At 48.0% G+C, this 21,626-nt stretch overlaps 1 protein-coding gene across 6 annotated transcripts in view; it reads right to left on the bottom strand.

Moving 5' to 3' along the window:
- Positions 1–5,117: 5,117 nt before the first annotated feature.
- Positions 5,118–21,626, bottom strand: part of Pacsin2 (protein kinase C and casein kinase substrate in neurons 2) — a 100,473-nt gene continuing 83,964 nt past the window's right edge. For 5 of the 6 annotated variants that reach the window (XM_050129029.1, XM_050129020.1, XM_050129046.1 and 2 more), the window contains 7 exons: positions 19,266–19,421; positions 15,515–15,690; positions 13,571–13,691; positions 10,395–10,516; positions 8,519–8,641; positions 7,817–8,013; positions 5,118–6,630 (listed from right to left, as the gene is read on the bottom strand). In XM_050129029.1, coding sequence (XP_049984986.1) covers positions 6,518–6,630; positions 7,817–8,013; positions 8,519–8,641; positions 10,395–10,516; positions 13,571–13,691; positions 15,515–15,690; positions 19,266–19,421 — 1,008 coding nt within the window. In that variant the 3' untranslated portion in view covers positions 5,118–6,517. The remainder of the gene's footprint in view (positions 6,631–7,816; positions 8,014–8,518; positions 8,642–10,394; positions 10,517–13,570; positions 13,692–15,514; positions 15,691–19,265; positions 19,422–21,626) is intronic. The other variant, XM_050129061.1, reaches the window with a different exon arrangement.

Raw genomic sequence — 21,626 nt, 5'->3', positions numbered from 1 at the left:
AAACACAAAGAAAACCCCTACCAAAAAAACAAAAAAAAAAAAAAAAAAAAAAAAAGAGACCACAGAAACTCCTGTGTGGGTCAGACACATCGGGAAATAAACTCACTGAATTATGAGCCGCCTCATTTGGCTGTTAACCTCTGTACTCTCAGGTGGTGCACTCTTAAGACACTGAAAAATACAGTGATTTGCCAGGCAGTGGTGGTGCATGCCTTTAATCCTGGTCCACAGAGTGAGTTCCAGAACAGCCAAGGCTACACTTGAAAAACCCATCTTGAAAAACTCAACAAATAAACAAATTTAGTGATTGGTTGCTGGATTAAAAAAAAAAAAAACATTAGAAACTAACACCATTACCTCTTAATGGTATGAATGGATTAGCTTCATTAGTATATTTGTAATTTGAGGCAAAAAATAATCGACATGAAACACTGACAGAAAACCCTGTACTTTTCCTCGGCGTGTGAGTGCATGCGTGCACACTTGGTTATGGTAGCTCAAGGCATTTCCCAATAACTCCCCATCTTTTCATGGAGGCAGGGCCTCTGCTTTGAACCTAGAGCTCCCAACGGCTAGTCTAGCTAGCAGCCTGCTCCCTGGATCTGCTGTCTTCACTGTCTGAACGCTGAGATTATAGGCAGGCTGCTATGTCTAATCCAACATTTATATAGGTGCTGGGGATCTCAACTCAGGTCTTTGTGCTTGCAGAACAAATGCTTTATCCACTGAACCATTTTCCAAGACCCCAAATTCTGTCCTTAAGTGCTTACAACAGATGAATTTATTATCCTCAAATACTAAAAACAAACCAAATAGCCTTCAACTGGATGAATAAATTGCTTTTCAATGGAAGTTTCTTATGCGTAGTTAGAGTTATCCATACGAAGGGACAAAGCACTAGCACACAAAACTACATGTGTGGATCTCAAAATGGTAACATGGAAAGAAGACCAATTTTCCTTTTCATAAATATGTAGTATACATGTGTATGCAGGCTCACACCTGAGTGCATGCACACGTGCAGATTGGTTGTCTTTGAATATATGTGCATGTGGAGGCCCAACATTAACATTAGGAATCTTCCCCAACTGCTCTTCACCTTATTCTTTGAGGCAGGGTCTCTCAACCAAACCCGGGGGCATTTTGACAGTTCTAGTCCAGCTAGTCAGCGTGTTCCTATCTTGCTCTAAGGAAGGATTCCGCCTCTGCCTTCCGAGGTTTGAATTACAGGTGGGATGCCACACCTACCTGGTATGTTCTGGGAGCTCCAGACATCTTAACTCCAATCCTCTCAATCACTGACCCGTGTCTCCATCCCCAAAGGCTACCTTTTATATGATCCTACTCATAATACATTTTGGAAATGGCAAGAACTATAAAGAGAAAATAGGTCAATACATGGCAGCTCATGCCTGTGAGGAAGCTGAGGCAGGCGGACTGTTTCTGAGGTTGAGGCTAGCCTGGGCTAGATAAGACCATGTTCAAGAAACAGTAGTAATTTCCAGGAAGTGAGGGTATAAAGAAGTTGACTAGGAAGATGGGAAAACTTGAGAGTTCTCTATTTTGACTGACAAGGGCAGCAACAAGGGGAGAGTTGTACTGATGGGCTGTAGAGAGGAGAGGCATTTCAAATCAGATGGCTCTGGAACTGGGGACTCTTGGCCTAGCTGGGTGACTTTTTTTTTTTTTTTCAGACAGGGCCTCACTATGTATCTAGAATTCACCACATAGATCAGGCTGGCCTCAAACTCAGAGAGATCCCCTTGTCTCTGCCTCTTGAGATTAAAAGTATGCACCCACCATGCCAGGCTCCGAGTGCAATGGGAACCAGTGCATACAGGCAAGGGGCCCAGTACTGTGCCCTCCGAAGCAGGTTGCTACCAGGCCAACAATACAGTCTAGCTTGAAGGAGCCTGGGCTATCATGCCTGACCCGAAGCTTACTGTTTGGTGGCAGCTTTTATACTTTGGTCAAGTTGCTTCTCGGTGATCCAGTCTCTTTATCAATACAAAAAGCTAACACTACCTAGTGTGCTGGGCTGCCATGAAAATTAAACAAGTCAGTAGATGTAAGAGTTTAGGATAGGGTATCACATGGCGTGAGATACAGATGTCTACTCCTAATGCTCTATCCTAGTGACAAGCAAAGCAAGGCTTGGGGAACTCCAGAGCTTTCTGCAAGGGCTCAGGGGATTAGGGTCACACAACAGGATTCAAGCTTGAGCACAGGATCCTGTTACACCTGACAGCAAATACCAGCCACTTCCTAGATGGTGCTTCCTAGCTGTGTCCTCACAGGACCTCTCGGGCCTTCTTTATAAGGGCACTAATCCTAAGATAAGGGCTTCCTTTGCCCTCACCTTTGCCAATATCCCCTTCTGAAAAACCATCAGTGTGGCAGGATGTCAGAAAACAGGTATCAGAGACACATGTATCCTGTAGTTGATGTGGGAGTGTCATATATCAATCTGTTGATTTCATTGGTTAAGTAATAAACACACTGCTTGGCCTCATAGGTTAAAGTATTGGTGGGAGGAGAAAACAGAATAGGATGCTGGGCGGAAGAGGAAGTGAGGTCAGACTCTGCTCTGCTCCCGGAGAGACTGCTCTCTGGAGCACAGACACCATGCTCCACTCTCCCAGGATGGACGAAGGCTAGAATCTTCCCGGTAAGCGCACCTTGGGGTGCTTACACGCATTATTAGAAATGGGCTAGTCCAGGTGCGAGAATTAGCCTGCAAGGGATAGAGTTCATGGGCCAAGCAGTTCTTAAATGAATACAGTTTGCGTGGTTATTTCGGGCGTGAGCTAGCCAAGCGGCCGGGGTGTTGGGGACGCAGCCCCGCCGTTCATATTTCAACATGTAGTGGTGGTGTTCTGGCCCTGAGTCTGGTACTCACAGGCTAGGCCAGATTGAGCTCGGCCTGGTACAGCCTGCAGTGTTTTGTAGCCATCTCTATCTTGGCTCTGGTTCTTTCCAATGTGGTTAATTTGGGTCTGGTTCCATCCTGGCCCCAGGGCCCTTCTGCCTCTTTCTACTAGAGGGAGGACCACACAGATGGGTCTGAGAAGTCGCTACCCACCCATTTATATGGGTGGCCAGGGTCCAGAAAGGGGCCTGTGTCTCCCTCCTGTAGGTATGTGGAAAATGGATTGGGAGGCATAGAACTGCCCTGTCTCCCAAAAAGCTCTGTGGTATGGGAACAAGTGTCTATATTCTGTCAATTATGTTTTAAATAAACACTGATTGGCCATTAGCCAGGCAGGAAGTATAGGCATGACAACCACATAGGAAGTAGAGGCAGGTCAATGAGAACAGGAGAATTCTGGGAAGAGGGAAGCTCCCTCTGCAGTCCTATCCAGACACAGAAGCAAGATGTGACTGAGCCATGCGGGGCTAACATATATATATATTGGACTAATATAAATTATAAGAGTTAACAAGAAGCCTGAGCTCATGGGCCAGTTTATAACTAATGTAGACCTCTGTGTGATTTCTTTGGGACTTAACGACTGTGGGAACCAGGCAGGACAGAAAACCTCAGACAACAGCTCTGGCAAGGTCTTGTGCAACAGAGCAAGGGGGAGAGTGCTTGACCTATGCAGCGACGACGGCGGTAAAATAGGCAGCTCAAAGAGCAGGTGTTACCCAGGGAGCCAGCCTGGCAGTCATCCTAACTGATCACCCTTTACAATGAGGCTCAGGTACTTGCCAGGGTCAAGGCATTGTCTGTCTGCAGTCCAGCTTGATCTCCTAATGGGAGAATGGAGAGGGGAGAAAGGACTCGGGATGCTTGGTACTGAAATTGGGGGGAAAACAGTGTAAGGACCAGAAGTGCTTTGCCTCATCTGCTTGTCTTAGTATCTGGAGACTTCCAGAATCATCTATGACCAGGGACATTCTTAGCCCAGGGCTGATTTGGCATCTTCCCAAGGGTACCCACTGGTTGTTCTATACTTGGGCTATTGGAGCCTAGTACACAGTAAGTACTCAATAAATGCCGGGTGTGTATATTTGTGAATAACTACTTCGTTGATAAATGAGTCCATCTCCTTTCCCAGCAGGAGAGGCAACCTGATTCATATGCCGTGCGTTTGTTGTGTCCATGAGCAAGTCTCACCTTCCTCTCATGTGGCCTGTTTACCCTTGAACCATGGGGTCCTTTACAAACCTTTTTTACCCATCCTTGTGAGTTACGAGCAGTCCCCTATAGGCTTGTCCCAATAGCCTGGTATAACCCAGCCACACGAGCTTCTTAGGGCAGGGTAGGCCAAGCCAAAGCTCATGGTCCCAAATAGCTGTCGTCAATCTGCAGAGTCCTTTGAAGACCAGTGCTTTTGCTCTGGCTGTAGCAGAACCCAACCCAACAAGTCACTGGACCATGTTTATATTACAGGAGCAGGGCTAGGCAGATAGAGTTTTCTTGTTAGCTCCCATGGAGCTCCTGCCCAGGTAGGGTTTGAGGCTCCCTACATTTTACCTAGAGTCAGCTTAGGGGCCCTAGTGCTCTTCAAGAGTAGTAACAAACAGCTCTGATCCAGTGCAGGGGCTATGGGAGGCCAAGGGGATCCCAACCTGGGAGCTAGGGAAAGGGCAGCCAAGGGTAGTGATGGGTCCTGGTCCTCAGCCTATGTGATCATAACCATGACAAGGACTTTCTATCTAGACTGGTCAGGGCTACCAAGTCCAGCTTTATTTCCTCAGTTGATCCCAATAGAAGACAGGGTTCTTGGAGGTTCTCTGTGCACCTAGCACCAGCTGGGAGGGGACCTGCACTGATCACATTACACCCAGAGAACAGTTATTGGGAGAAAACAAAACAGTGGCACACAAGGGTCAACACATAGTAGGTACACAGGTATGGGGAAGAGTGGCTGCTGGTCTTGTTCTATTAGGTCAGGGGAGAGAGTGGCACCAGAATGCCCTCCACACAGGTGCCCAAGGTGCCTCAAGTCCTCAGTCTCTGGTGGCAGGAACGCTGAGACGTGGCCCTGAGAAGGGGTCCTGTGTACTCGATCTTGCCCAGTTCCAGTTGGTGAGACCCAAGGGAGACAGGTCTCGTCTATCAGCTGTGTGAACATGAGGGTGGATGCAAAGCAAAGGGCCTGTCAAACGCACAAGATCAACTGTTTATTGATTTTTTGTTGTTGTTGTTCTAAAATACTATACATTTAAAGGAATTTCTAAAAGTTAAGGACTATAGCTTAGGAACAAGGATTTCTGCTGATAAGCTGTTATGACACACATCCACAGTGCAACAGGGCACTCACGGCAACACTGAAGACACACGTTGCTGACGTGCAACACTGCCCACTGTCTGAGCTAACAAAATAAAGGCCCTCCCTGAGCTTATCCCTGGGGCTCAGGACAGTCCCACTGGACTTGAGAATAAGGGTACCCACAGGGATGTGTGCTGGGGGTAGAACCCTCTAACTCTCCAGTGAGTGGCACAGGGACTGTGCAGCCTGTGACGACTGCAAAGACCTAGGAGCTGGAGCTCTGGCCAGGGAGAATTAAGTCTTCTCAGCAGCCTCCACTCAGAAGCCAGAGCCATATCTTAACTGAAAGGAGGCTGTTGGCCAGCCATGCCTGTGCCTCAATGTCATGGGCTTCAAGCAGTTGACAATACCTGCTGTCAGAAGCCACCAAATCTCATTTTAACAGTAGGTGAACTTTATAGATCCTCTGATATCAAATAATATACACAGATATACATCAAGACATGAGTCTAATGTAAAGCATCTTAATCTATAGATGCAGCTGCTCTGAAAAGTTAGTCTTCTTTTAACTTTCCAAATCACTAATAAACTGTTAACTTGAAAAACTGAAGCAAGAATACAGTGAAAGTAATTTCTAAATATGGTGATGCTGGGGAATGCTGCATAACACTACCCCTGGAACTGGCACTGCCACTGACCCCTGCTGCAGCAACCCCACATCTGGACAATGCAGAGAATTGAAGACACCTTACATGGAGAACATCTCACTCAGATCAATCTAGGCCATAATTTACGTGACTGGAAGAGCATATAAAAAGTATAACTGTACATTGCCTTTAAATTAAAACCTCAAACTCTTTACTCAGAAAATGGCGTTGAAGTCTGTTCACTGAACTTGCAGGTAGGGACTCATCAGAGAAAATAATCAGTGGAACAAGAATCAGTGTGATCCATCATTGACTCAAGAGAGGCAAGGGCAAGAAGGTGCAGATCCATGATTCAGAGAGCTGGTAGGGATAGGGAGGGGCTTGGCTTTTGCTGTTGGACCGTGTCTTCCTGTGCCTAGATCTGCCCAGATGTGCTTGGAAAGGGGCCAAGTCCCTAGTGAAATCACCAGCTCATCTGCCTTCAAACCACACCAGGAAGCCAAGAACAACAGAACCATCATCTTTTGCAGGTGGAGTGGATGCCTACATGGCTGCTGGGGGCACTAGAGGTATCACTGCACAGGTCAAGGCTAACGGAGCTCCTGAATTGCCCACTTCCGTCTCTCCGCCAGCCTGCCCATGTATGGCCTGTCACTGGATCGCCTCGACATAGTTGGCTGGGTATAGGCCAACCTGGCCACTGTCCAAGCGTCCCTTGCACCAACCCTGTTCATCTTCATCCTCTATCTTGGTCAGCTCATCTCCTGCAAGAAAAAAAGAGGGTAGCCTTAGTGACAGGGTGGGTGACACTGACCACAGAAAGTCACCTATGCATCCTAATCCTGTGTGGATATAGAACATGCTTCTACAAGAATCCTCAGAGGTTCTCCAGGGTAGAGGGTCAGGGAGCCGCCTGAAGGTGGGACAAGACCATGGATATTTCACTACTAAACTGTACTTGTTGCTTTTGTTCCAGAGACCACTGTGATCTGAAAATAGCAGCTCTCAAAGTAATCCTGGAGCAACTAGCGGTCCAGGTGGCAATAGCACCAGCCTTGCACCTTTCCTGTGTGCTCCAGGCTGCCTTGCTTAGCAACATGTCCCCATGTTTTCATTTTGTGTGGTGGTTCAAGGTATCCTCTGGCCCTTTGAGGTTCTGCTTCCTGAGCTACTGCTGGCCTGGCAGAGTCCTGGATCTTCTCCCTAGATACTTCCATCCGCAGATGAAAAGACCACCGAGGCCTGAGTGCTAACACACAAGGTGCCCAGAATGCAGAAAGCATGAGTGAAGGGAAAACTGTCTTGGCTCACAGTGAGGATACAGGCAAGGGGCTAAAAAGATTAGCACAGCAAAGTCTACAGTAGCCAAGAGGATAGATGGGAGGACTAGTAGGGAGCATGAGATACCCAAGCTACACGGCTAAGAGGAGGGACAGAGTTCTGGGTCAGGGATGGCATTCTGACTAGCCCCTAAAGGCTTTAAAGGACACACTTAAGTCACTATTGTCCTTTCTTATAATCTTGCTTCTAATGACAGGCCAAATTGCAAGCATGGCTTCTTGCAAGAAGATTCTGCCTAGAAAACCAGAGACAACGAGGTAACAATAAGGTAAGTATCCAAGAGGGACTGTAGCTATAGTTTGGTGGCTTTGATAGTTAACCCTCTGCCATGGCAAAGAGACAAGTTAACCACATAAACATCAAAACACAGAGATCTTAATATAATTAACAGCACACAGATACCTATAAAAAATAGCAGACAGTGAAGGGCAATGGCTAACCAAGCACAAGTCAGACAGCCTTCAACTGGCCCCAACATGAACAACACACTATCATCTCCCTGTTGGGACAAGGGATGTGTGAAGACCTGGCAGGGGGAAGGTACTGTAGTTAAGACCCACACATGAGAAGAAAAGACACCCAGGGTGGGTACCTGGGAAGGTCACCTACCAGCCTTGAAGCTCAGCTCATCGTGTTCCTGCCCCTCATAGTCATAGAGGGCCCGAACTCGCACTTCTGTTCCTGAGGTAGTATCCTCGTCAAATGGGTTAGAGTCCCCGTTGGCATCCGTGGACGAGAAAGGGTTGTTGGACTCATCGTCAGACCAGTCAGTAGGGTAATTCTGAGTCTTCTCATAGCTGCTGACACTGCAACAGAGAGCACACGAGGCTCTCAGCACGCACGGGACTGAGGGAGGACATGAGGTCCCCACCCACAATTCCTGCCCCAATGGCAGGTACAGCCAGGCCCCTGAGCCTTCATGCCATCCACACTCATCCTGGGCCCTAGAGAAGCTGGGGAGCTGCCAAAACCCCAGAGTAATGCCTGCAGGTAGACCTCGACCCCCTTCAGCAGGTTCCCCGGCTTAGATTGCCTGTCTGTCTTCCTGTAGTAGTGCTGCTCAGGCCTTAAAGGGTTAACAAAGGACAGAGGAAAAGCAACCAAAGAGTGTTAGCTGTGCCCTCCCAGAGAGGTGGAGAGGCCTGACTGTCCCAGCAGGTCTGGAATGCACAGGGCAGGTGCCCAGGTCCTGCAGGACTCATGCATTGCTGAAGTGCTGAGGGGTGAGACCCCAAGAGACCCCTGGATAGAAGAGAAAGGAGACACACAGAAAGCGAGGTGGAAGTCAGAGCGAAGTGTGTGTTCACCAACTTTTTGGCCTTAATGTCCTCCTTCTCACTGACGGTGCTGCCCGTGTCGTCCTCATCCTCGAAGGGGTTGTAGCTGGGCTGTAACTGCGTGGACTGGGCAGGGTTGCTCGGGACACTAAGGTTGCTATGGGGGAGAAAGAGAGCTTTCAGGGATCACAGTGTGGGGCCCACTGGGGGCCCTGGTGACTCCAGCTGCAGAAGATAGTGACAGTCTCTCTAGAGTTATAGCAGCTCCTCCCTCATCTGATAAGGAGGGTGCTGTGTGACTAACAGATTATTTTAGTAGGATATGTGGCTATATTTTGATGTGTCACTATACTGCGATCATCTATAAGTCTACCACAGGTGCACAAGTACTTCCGGGCTCAGGGTTTCTCCAAGTCTCCTATCCCCTTATTCCCACATAGGGCTTAGTCAGTAGGAAAAATTGATGGAGGAGCTCCTAGGAAGCAGTAGCCCTAGAAGGACTGTATTCATGGGGTAGCGGCCCCCCAGCTCTCCAGCGCTTCTTTTAACTACTAACTAGGCCAATGGCAGCTCCCTGGTGCTGGAGTTTCCACAGTCAGCACTAAACTTTTTTGCACACAAGGCCCTCTAGTGCTCTGGTGTCAAACGTTCCTTGAAACTTTGCCAACTATCTCCCAGCTTAGTGTTAACCAGAGAGACACTAGATGCTAGGGAGCGGGCTGTTGGGGCTGCAGAGTGTAGAGAACTATCAGGGAGACATTACAAGAAAAACGTATAGAGTCACCCTGGGCTGATGTACTGGCTCCCTCAGCTACAACTGCCACCCACACCAGTGGCCAGGGCTTTGGGCAGCATTAAAACTGAGCAGCTACCACACCAGAGCCACCACGGGACAGTGGAAAACCCCTCAGATACCAGAGTGACCTTGGCTGGCAGTGTGCTGGATACCACCTGACCCCTCTGCCCTCCTGGGCTCCTCGATCTAGCTGACTTTTCTGAGGGACTTGGTGCTGTGCACTAACTAGTGCATTCTCCACAGGATCTCCTCTGAGTCCCAGTTCCTTCCTTCCTACCCCTAGCACTGAGCACACTGAAGAAAATGGTTTGGTTCTGAGGCTGAGCCCTCAAGATAGAGCTCTCACAGACTCCAAACACAGCAGCTGAGCAGGGCCAGCCATGTGTGACTGGGGAGCTTGGGAGGGTAGTGTGCTTAGTGCCTTAGTTATACCCCAAGCCTATTAACTAAAACCTGAGCTATGGTGACGATTACCTAAGCACAGAACAGAGGCCTCTAGCCAAGTTCTACAGCACATACTCTGCAGAATGTTCTAACAACAACAGTTGGTACTCCTCCAATCCACAAGTCTTTTTAGACAATGAAGTCAGAGATTTCTGTCTTGAGGACAAGGGAGTGTTCTGTTCATGGTGCTGGAACTGAACCCAGGCCCTTTGCTTGCCTGACAAATGACCTGCAGCTGAGTTACACCTCAAGCCTATTCAGAAATAACTATCACTATGTAAGGGGACATGTGAGCACTTCCCATTGTCCTGCATCTACTGGCACCTGAATACAGCAGTCCAAACAGGATGAAGCTACTGGCATCGTGTCTCTATCTGCTGTTTCCATCCAGGGCTGCACCATGGACATGAAAACAAGCAGTTAACACTGGCATCTCCCTTACCAGGACAGGCACAATGAGCAAAAGGCATTCTCTAGATCTTTCAGGAATTCCAGCAGCGAGCAGAAAGAGAATCGAGAGATGCTTCACCCAGAGCTCAGAGTTCCCAGAATATTTGTTCTTGGGGTCTCCGTCACATGTGGAATCATCCAAGTGTTCAAGCTGGTGGCATCCCAGGACCAGCAGATCTCAGATAGTCAGTTTTGGACTGGAGCTGTGCCTGACACTCACCTTTCAGGCTTGTTCTGCCCAGACTGGTCCCCTGTCTGGTTGATTCCCATTAGGGTGACACCATCAGCAGCCTTCTTCTTCTCTCTCCGGCTGAGAGTTCGATTCAGATCTGCAGACCACTCCTAGGCAAGCAGCAGGCCACGGGAAAGAAATGGGAGGCTCATTTCTGGGAAAGCATAGTGGTCCAAAATATCTGCTCAACCAGCAGCTGCCCACCTTGAGCTATTAGTAACATTCAGTCTTGTGACCTCTGCTCTCCTGTTTCCCAGCAAACCTAAAACTGCCTCTTGGGCCTAAAGGCTATGAAAGTCACTACCCATTTAACCACAGGACCCTGACAGGAAATAACACTTTATAGGACATGACAGTGACAACAGAACCAGGTCGGAGGCTAGGGAGGTAGTTCAGTAGTAGAGTGCCTGCCTAGCATACAGGTAGTCTGTATAGTCATGGATTCTATCTATCCCTAGCAACATACACACACACACACACACACACACACACACACACACACACACACACACACACCACTGAAACACGCAACCATGGCTGATAATGCTTACTGTCCTGAAGAGCCTTCTAATCCATTCCCTACTCACCACGGCTCTTAGGAGCTATCACCCCACCATGCCATGGGCTCTGGGGGACTTGAGCCTCTCATGTAGGCAAGCCAAGCCGGTGGGAAGCCTGAATGAGGTACACAGCTTAGTCTTTGAGAATCAAGGATCTTTTCCATTTATGCTCTAAACTCTAGGTCACAGGATTGTCAGCTCTCTGAAGGGTCCTGAGAATGCCTGCCACATAGGAAAACTGAAGCCAGAACTACAAATAAAATCAGAGGCTAGGTGGCTATGGCATAGCAAATGAGACACGACAGGTGGGCACTGAATGCTCAGTCTCCAAAGGGGACCTTTAATCATGTTTGATCAGAGTGGCATGCTGGCAGCTAGCAGAGAAACAGAGGGTTTGTGTCCCCACAGGTTTCCTGTTTTCCTAACAAGGGACTTTCACCAACTGTTGAAAAATATAAGTGAAAAGGGGGCTAGGTCTTGATTTTCCAGAAAAATCCTGTGGATTTATGCACTTAATGATTTCTCCTTACCTCCCATCTCCATTTATCAAACAAATGTGATTATAACCCCGTGAGATGGCTGATCAGGTCAAACAGAAAAGTATTTGCCTTGAAAGAGTGACAGCTCAATTTCTATTTCCAGAATCCATGTAAAGATAGAAGGGGGAAAACCAACTCTACAAAGTTAACTTGTGGCATTCTGGTGTCCCCCCGCCCCGAATCCCCCCACCCCGCCACCACACACACACTTTAAATTTAAAATTTTAAATCCAATTTGCCTTAGTGTACAGCTTTGTTCCATCTTACAAATTATCAAGGTCACAGGGCATTTTAGCTACATTAAACCAACCTTTTGATTTGTCAGGTGGGAAAATAGAGAGATCAAGAGAGATTAAGGTCCATAAAGAGTGGCTCATAGCCTTGGGCCACTGACCTCAATCCAAGTCACCTCATCTATTTATTAATGGGTGTACTGACAGAAATAGTGGGATAAGAACTCAGGAATCTCAAGTTCTCCAAGTGACCTCTGAATATGAGTGGACTCTAACAAGGCAGCTCTTGGGGACTGGTGGGACCAGTGCCAGAACCTTTGGAAGAAAGGACTAATGCCATCCTCTCTGCCCATAGAACTGGGGCCTCTACGGACAAGCAATTAAGTGGGCTGACTACATGCAGCAGGGAGCTTGGCAATCTATAAGTTAATCATAAAACAGAAACTTACTTCATCCTTGTGGCATGAAAAACGAAAACAACTTCATTAGAGAAAGTCAGAGACAACCCGGCAACAACTATCAACGTGAACACAAGGAACACAGGAGGGTTGGTTCCCCAGCCAGGGACCACAGAGTGGTCCACAGACTCTAGCCAGGGTACTCTCTCCAGGAGGACAATTAGCCCCATCTTCCTCACTGCTGCCCTCTTTGAAATAGTAGCCACCTTGGAAGGAGCAGGAAAGTATCACATACAACAGTGTCCTGCGCCACTCTACAGCAACAAGCAGACTGAAGCTGAGTACGAGCTATGCCTCAGGTACCACTCAGCATACTTCTTCCCAGAGCTGTGCCACTAGAAGAGCTGTTTCCTCTATGGCCACGCCTACTAGAAAAGGTCGTGGACTCTAGTGTCTCCTAGGGACCCTTACGGTCTGCAGCCTCTTGTCCAGTAGACAGATGCAGGGGACACAATTTGGAGAAATCATATGAATTTCTAAAAAATGTTAGTGTGGGGGTGAGGACAAATACTGGTCAAAAAGGGCTGAGGAACTTGCAGGGAGCCTAGGTCTATGTGATAATCCAACACAGATCAGGTTATGACTTTCAATAACCCCAGGTTGCTATTCATACTTTAACATGGAAAAACTAAGCCACACAAAGGGGTAGTTGCTTGCCCAAGTCCCACTGCTGCTAAGGGGTAAGGACAGATGCAGTCTGGGCTCTGGCTACTATCAGGCCAGAGAAGCCATAGCCACCCTAGAGGCACGTGCCCAGCGTGGAAGACTCCTACCAGCAGTTGCAAGGTCAGGGCTCACACCACACCAAGAGAATGAGGAGAGAATGCCTTCCTTCAGAGAACATGGCTGGAGGGGCTTCTGGCCACTTTTACACAGCTGTCAGGGAGCTGGGTGGGCCTGGTGATCAAACCCTAGCCTAAAGATACATAGACCTTTGGATTTTGTAACATAAAGATACTGCAGCACTAAGGCCCACAAAATGGGAGAATAGGCAAACTAACTTTGAGACAAGCTTCGTGGATTTACAACCTAAGGCAGGAAAAAGCCACCAAAAAATAGACAAGGTGAAAACCTCAGGGATATTGGCAGCACCTGTGGCCCAACATTTGGCCTGAGGGACAGACTGGGCACTTCAGTTCCTGGATACCTTGGCTGGGGGGTAAACACAAGTTTTTGCCTGGGACTAAAAGGGACGCCAATGGTGAGTGAGAGCAGCTGAGGACTTCAGATACAGCACTGGGACATTAGACACTGCTCCAGTCATGACTACTGCATAGACAAAGTAGGAAGTGAGAGCAACATTCAAAGCTTAACTACAGGGGTAGCGGTCACTTCCCAGGTGGGCAGAGTTACAGGCATACAAAACCTCCTTACCTCAAACTGTGGCCAGTTCATGGCCATGCCTGGCCCATGGTTGGCTCGGAACCACCTAAGGTCCTCTACGGCATCAGCTGCTTTGATGTTCTGTTCCAGCTCTCGGTAAATGGTTTTGTAGCTAAATCAGAGACAGAAAGGCAGCTCTACAAAAGGCAGGGCCCAGCCATCATTCTCACAGCCACAGCAGGTCCTGTAGCCTGCATGATGGTCTCTGCAGTCTGCACAAATCTGTTTCCCAGACACAGGAATGCCATTTCCGAGCCGTCACATGTACAGATGCAGACACCATCCTCCAGAACCTGGGACCCACCAACAAGTAAGTTTCACACCAAACCAGGTGGCACACTGAGACTTGCCCTGCGTCGGATCCTGGGAGTGCTATGTGGGTAGCAACTGTGCAGTCCCCCTGGCTCAGGTCATGTTGAGATAGAAGCCATTAGAGGAGAATGTCAGAATGTCCCCTCCTCCATTGCTCTCAGGAGAGCTGGAGGTTCCCTCCCCAAGTGAAAGGTAGTATGGGAGGAGGGCAGAACTACAAGGCCTAGTCCTGCCTCCTGTTTCAATAACTTGGTCTTGGCTGTACCTGATAGGTCACTTACTATCTACATAGGCAGGTCTTTACTTTTTCTGAGCCTCAATTTCCTTCAGTGCTGAATATCTAGGGATTGAATTGCATTCTTCAAAAACAATGACTGAAGTCTTAACCTTGGGGGTGACCTTTGCTGAAAACAGGGTCTTTTAGAGGTGAACAACTTAAAGCAGGTTCAGTAAAGTGGCCCCTTTATAAGGACAGCAGCCCTTATAAAGGAGGAGAAATCTATACTGCATAGTCAGGGAAAGATGGCCAGAGAACTGGAGAGAAGTGGGCAGCTGTCTAGAAAGCTGAGGACTGTGGCAGACCCCACAAGCTAGAAGAGGCACTTCTAGCCTTCAGGGGGAGTGTGGCCACACCTTGGTTTTTCACTTGTGTCTTCTAGAACTGAGTGGCGAGCTTCCCTTGTTTTCTGCCATGCAGCCCAGATTCTGTTACAGCAGCCCTAGGAGTGACTACATCGTGTATCATCCCTCTCCCTGTGGCTTGGAATAGAGAGACAGGCTGTGCTGATTCAGGCCTTTGCCACAGCCAAGTACAAACACAGTGGAAGGTACCTCACACACAGAAGAGCAGGATACAGTCCCAGCCCTGTCTCTTTTCCTGTCCCCTAAAAACTGTGTAGCAGCTCAGTTTCCTCATCAGCTCAGTTCTGCCTACTTTCTAGGATGTCACAGAGATGAAACAACAGCAGAGCAGCCATGACTATTCACCATCTTTTTAGAAGAGACAAAGGGGATGTCACTTTCTGCTGACAACAAGCTTTAACTTGACATTCATTTCTCAATGATTCTGCCAGATGGATGAAGGAAGTAGATTTCTATCCCATCATCTGTCCTGCTTTCTGGGTCTCTCCTGATGCAGGCACACCATGTCATAAGTCAAACTGGAGTGTCTTTCTGTTCTGGCCTCCCCAGGACCTACAGTCACCAAGATGTCAATGGTCCAGCTGGCAGCAGGGATGAGAAAACGTCTACAAGGGACTGTCCTGGGGGCAGAAGACTTGAGGCCTGGCCAATGCTGCACCAGCCCAAGTGGATTTTCAGAATGCTGGTCCTGGCTGTGGCACCGGAACAGTTTCCCTTGCTGCCCAGACCCATTTTGAGCTGGCAACATCAAGCCCAACATGCCTGCCCTGCTTAAGCCTTCTGTGGCTGGATGTTGGCTCTGCAAATAGGTCCTCTGAGCATTCAGAAAGTTGTGTGAAAAGCCCTCAGGGTGATTGTCCCAACCCCCAAGGCTGCCATGCAACACCTTAGTCTATTCAATACCAGCCTTCCCGTGTCTCACATGGATGGAAATTTTTTTTTCTCTCTCTCTCTTTTTTTTTTTGTCTCAGGGAAACTTACCTAGCCACATTGGACAGGTCCAGGTGCTTCTGAACCTCCAGTAGAACCTCCCGGAAGAAGCGCAGGCGCTTCTCTTCAAACTGCTGGCACTGCTCGAACACTTGCTCCATGTTCTCCATGTACTGAGGTGTGGTCTGATCAAGCTCCTTCAGGGCCTTCTCATACTTGTCCTTGGTCTATGTTGAAATTGGCATAGACAGAGGTTTGCTTCCATCCCACCTCTATTTAACCACGATGCCCCGTTGCTTCTCAGGCCTCCCAGATTCCAAATGTGGAAGCCGGAGTTCTGAGCCTAGCATTCTCCATCCGGGAACTCCCTGTTATTCTCCATGGCTAGTCACTCTCTCTAAGCCTGCTCTGCCTCTCACTGGAGCCAAGTCCAAACAGGTAGATATGGGCGAGAGATGGTCAAACCAACATTCAGACGGGATACTGACTGGCTTATAAGGGCTCTAACTTCATCAAAAACTTCACAGCTGAATGGATTATTGGGAGACAGGGCCCAGTTTGAAGAAGTAAGTCTCAGAGACCATGTCTCTGATGGATCTGTCTTGTCTCTCGATCCTTCCTATCTGTGCTGTTTCTGTCTGCCAGAGGTAAGCAGCCTTCTCTACCACATGCTCCCACTGTCATGGTGCTTTTATTTGCCCCTAGAAAGTACAGAACAACAGAGCCAGGTGGACCTTCCTAAAGCCTCTGAGACTGAACAAACACAAACTGTTCCTCCTTCAAGTTGTTTCTCATGTATTACACAGAGTGACAATAACTGACTACCTGAGTGGTCAGGTGCCCGTGTGTGCTGCTGACAGGTACCTTCCAGGATGAAGCGAGGGACTAGAGTCTAATCACTGATTTGTCACAAGGTTTTACATCAAGAGGCTATGAGAGCTGAAGACAGTTATTGGTCTGCCTGAAACTACTTTTGCTCTACACAAATGCGTGCACACTTTCAGGTAAGCACCCAGGTCACTGGAACAACTTTCCCTGTCTTCTTACATTGGGCAACAAATCTACGCCATCTACCCCAGGACTCAGACACCCCTTTCTGTACATCCTAAAGAGACTACTCTTCTGGGAACTTTTACTGACTTCCTAAGGCAGGTTCCACACACATTTGGGCCCCATTCCCATTTCTGCCCATCTCTTGGCATCTGGTTCCTTGCTCTTTTATGAACTTAAAAATGGTCAAGCTGGGTCCTCTATAAAGAAAGGAAAGGTCACTTATGCAAGAACATAGTTCCACAGACCCTCTGGCTACAGCCTGACAATTTTAGCCCTATCCTGTGCTCTAAACTGGAAGCACTGTGTAGGAGCCCTGGATCATAAACCCTCACTCAGTACTGAGGAGCACAAAGCTTCTAGAAGCCTTTGGAGAACCACAGACATTCCTCTTACTGCATTCCCCCTTCCCACTTGATTATTCTGAGGCTATGTCCTGTCCACAACATTAAGCAGGGACCAAGCAGGGTCATCACTATTGAGAAAATCCACTAGCAGAGATGTACAAAGTTCTCAATGGCCCCTCAGAAATGCTGTACTCCTGGTGTGATCCTCCTCTCTGACGAACAGAACACTGCAAGATACATTTCCTGCCTAGCCAGGAAGGAAGTCTGTGAGCAACAGCTGTTGTTAGCTGGCATCCCCTCCAGCATTCTAGGGCTACGCGGATCACTCAGGCTCTGAGACCACCTAGGGAGAGTGAATTCCAAAAGGGAAATCACTACAAGTGTCTGTCTCCTTAATGACACTTTCTAAGTTAGACCTCTCATACTCTAGGTCTGTTCTGAGAAAGCATCGTACTGAGCAGCACCTATCTCTGTATGGTGAAAAACAACAAGGCTTCTCTCCTTCCTTTACACAGAAAGACAGACATGCACACATGCACGCATGTGCTTTACTTTCCTTCTAAACACCTTCCTAGGCAGCAGATTCCCTGTGATCCTAACAAGGGCGTTAAGCATTCCCCGGGCCTTATGTTTCTTAAGCTCAAGTACCCACTCCATGGAGGTGCAGATCTCTCACCTGAGGCTGTTCCAAAAGTTCCTCAGTTCCTGACCCCCAGTGGGCTGTGGGCTACTTGAGTCACAGACCCTTATGGAGATGACATTTCTCCTTGCTAGGAGTAAAGGTTTTGAAAACAGTAGTGCAGGCTCTGGAGTCAGAATCCCTGCTCTCACATTAGAGAGCAGTATAGTGTTTGTCCTCGTTGATCTTGGCTCCTTATTCACAAAGCAGGAATGCCATCACACAATCCAAAGGGATGCCAAGCCTTATCAGGTACGGCAAGGGTATCAGGTAGGTAATCTGCTCAGCACTCTCACCTGCCAACTGTTGAGACAAAGCCTGCTGTGAACCCCCTCATCTGCTCCTATAAACTCAGGCAGGAACATGGGCCTGTGCCATCACTTTTAGAGCAGTGGCCAAGGGGATTTTAGAAGTCCAGCCCCCAGGAACTTCTCAAAGACAAGATGCCAGCTGGTATTTAATTCCTGTGACTCGGGGATCTTCGAAGTAAAAGCTCTCTCTGTACTACTGAGGCACATTAGATTAGAAAGTGCTCTGACAAACTCATGTCCATGTGACCTTCACATTGACCCACTGAGATAGGACCGCCTCACAGCAGAAGAGGAGGGCTACCAGGCACGACACTGGATATTAAGACGTATGTTCTCACTCTTCTTAGCTAAAAGACCTAGCTCCTGTAACCTCTGCTATTGAGGCTTGCTATTGGTGTGGTCACAGGACAACTGCCTCTCTCTAATGTCTACCTGATGTGGGAAGGTCATTTGTCTATCTGTTGATTTCATTGGTTAATAAAGAAACTGCCTTGGCCCTTTAATAGGACAGAAAATTAGGTAGGCTGAGTAAATAGAACAGAATGTTGGGAAGAAGGGAAGTTAGGCAGACGCCATGCCTCTCCTCTCCAGGGCAGATGCCATGGAGCCAGCCGCCAGGTCAGACATGCTGATTCTTTCCTGGTAAGCCACCACCTCGTGGTGCTACACAGATTATTAGAAATGGGTTAATCAAGATGCGAGAGTTAGACAGTAAGAGGCTAGAAACTAATGGGCCAGGCAGTGTTTAAATGAATACAGTTTGTGTGTTATTATTTCGGGGCATAAGCTAGCCAGGCAGGCGGGAGCCGGGTGGCAGGAACAAAGCCGCTGCTTCTTCTACGTCTACCTTCCTTATGAATTCCCAGACATACCCTCCTTCCAACCTGCATCTAATCCTCAGATCTCTGCAGCCTTCCCTTCACATCTCGAACCTAGTCTGACCAGCTTTCAGCCACACTCTTCCCTTTTCCTTGGCTCCAGATCTTCCTCAGTATATGCAAAGCTCCTAGATCTGCCTGGTTATAAAGAGCAATGGTCATTCTGTGCTCTAGCCCTGGTTATGTGCTCATCCTCATTTCTGTACCCTGAACAAGCTGCTCTTCCCTCTATCATCCCAGCTGTTCTCAAATGTATCTCCTGGGAAGCCACCTAAACTAACTTGTTCCCCTGAACACAAAGACCACACTCTCCCACCTGTCTGGCACTTGGCTCTGTCCTTAGCTGAGGCAGATGCAATGCCTATGCTAAGATGAGGCTCAAGTGCTCATCTCTAAGGACACGAGGACAAGGATGCTTTACTGTCATTTATGCTCATCTAGCCACCAAATCAAACAGTTCTAAAAGGCTCAACTATGTGCAACATGGGAGAATAAGCGACACTGACATCAACAAGACAAAGCGAGGGTGGGGTTTACCTTCAGGACATCCTGCTTGCATTTTTCTATCTTGTCTTGCAGTTTCTTGAGCTGTTCGGGATTGAGAGATGGATCTGCTTTGCTGTTGGCTTCTCGAGAGATGGCCAGTTTCTCCTCTTTGCATGCTGTGTGGTGGGCTTTCTTTGCTGCTTCTACCTACAGGGAAAGTAAGTTCTGAATGCAACACTGTTGCAAGTTCAGGTCATCAAAGACTGCACAAGCTATAGAGCTGCATGTGCTTTAGGAAAAGAGAGAAAGGCAGGGACAAAGTGTGCTTTGTCACAATAACAACTGGATGGAACAAAAGGCCTCACTCTGCAAATATTTATCCATATGTGGTTCTAGGTACTGGGGACACAGGACAGAAGTTGACCCATGACTTAATTTGGAGATTTAAATTAGGTGGCCAAATGCAGGCATAATTAAATGTTGGGGTAAGTTAGAAGGATATTATGGATGAAAATCAAGCAGGAGGGAGATACTGGGAACAACAGAAGTGTAGGGACAGAATTCTATAGAGAACAGTAGGAAAAAGGCCTGAGATTGTTTGGAGTAAAAGGAAGAGGTGTGGATACCCAAAAAAGCACATGTCAGGACGGCCAACAGAAGGAAGTTCCAAAGGAACCCTTGCCTAGCGTGGTGGAGCATGCCTTTAATATCCAGGCAGATTTCTGTGAGTTCCAGATCAGTCTGATCTACATAGTGAGCCTAGGCCAGTCAGTTAGACCCTGTCAAAAAGGAGACCCTCGGTGGGAGGGGGAGAGAGAGAGAGAACACACTCTCAAGAGAGCCCTCACATGAATAAAATGGCTTAAAATGGACTGGCAGGAATGGGTCACAATTTCCAAAGATTCTTCTTTTGTTTTTGTGTTTTGTAGTTGTTTGGGCTTTTCTTTTGAGAAAAGGGTCATGATACAGTGTCCATCCTGATCTCAAGGTCATGAGCTTAGAGCAGTAGCAGTGGTTCTCAACCTTCCTAATGCTGGGACCCTTTACTATAGTTTCTCACATTGTGATGACTGCAAATCATAAAATTATTTTTGTTAGGATTGAGCCAGCGACCTGACGCAGAGTCAGCCATCTCCACCGTTCAGAACCGGAGTGGAACAGAACCAGCTACCTAGGACAGAGAGCAAACAAGCTCCATCGGGAGCAGAAGCCAAGAGCAAATCCAGTTCTGGGAGCCAACCCAGTCCAGGGACACTGGCGGATCAGGACTGAGCCAAAGAAAAGATCCAGAGTCAGCGATCTCCACCCGAACAGGTACAGGAGAGTAACTGCTGAGCGAGTGAGCCAGAGACTTCTGAGGGTCCAGGCGTGAGTCTAGGACCTCACAGGAACTAGGCCTGAGCCAGGACCTCTGCCAGTCTGGGTATGAGTGAACCTGGGATCTCCAACAAAATAGGTAGGAACCAGACATCTTGGTGGGGCCAGGTGTTGAGTCTGGGTCCTTAGAGGGAGTAGGCCTGAGCAGTACCTCTGTGGGTCTGGGCATTGGTCTAAGACATCAAAGGGAATAGGCAGGAACCTGGAACCTCAGGGATCCCAGCACGAGTCTAGGACCTCTAAGGGAGTAAGCAGGTCCTCTGCGAGTCAGGGCGCACCTAAGCCTGGGACCTCAGAGGCCAGAAACCTTTCCAGGTCCAACTCCAACCCAGGGACTTCTGCAGGAGGGAATCCAGATGAAGACTTACAGATACAAGTCAAAGCCTGTAACCTAAGCCACATTTGCCACAAAGCAAGGAACTCTACCTTGGGAAACAAATTCCACAGGAGTGGCTCTGAATGAGCTACGTAGGACAGAGAGGGCCTGAGGAAACAAGCTCCATTGGGAGCAGAAGCTAGGAGCAAATCCGGTCCCGGAAATCAACCCAGTCCCGGGACACTGGTGAACAAGAAGAAGTCAAACTCTCACTGTTTGCTGATGATGTTTACATAAGTGATCCCAAAAATTCTACCAAGGAACTTATACAACTCATAAACACTTTCAGCAGTGTAGCAGGATACAAGATTAACTCAAAAAAAAAAAAAAATCAGTAGCCTTCCTGTACACAGATGATAAAAGGGCTGGGAAAAAAAATCAGAGAATCAACACCCTTCACAATAGCCGCAAATAGCATAAAATATCTCAGAGCAACTCTAACCAAACAAGTGGAAGACTTGTATGACAAAAACTTTAAATCTTGGGCTGGAGAGATGGCTCAGAGGTTAAGAGCACTGACTTTCCTTCCAGAGGTCCTGAGTTCAATTCCCAGCAACCACATGGTGGCTCACAACCATCTGTAATGAGATCTGGTGCCCTCTTCTGGCATGTAGGCACACATGCAGACAGAACATTGTATACATAATAAATAAATCTTT

Source organism: Alexandromys fortis, unplaced genomic scaffold (genome assembly GCF_014885135.2).
Source record: "Alexandromys fortis isolate MF-2015 unplaced genomic scaffold, M_Fortis_MF-2015_v1.1 scaffold_28, whole genome shotgun sequence".
NCBI classification, from domain to species: Eukaryota; Metazoa; Chordata; class Mammalia; order Rodentia; family Cricetidae; genus Alexandromys; species Alexandromys fortis.
This window is presented reverse-complemented; position numbering and strand designations above follow the sequence as displayed.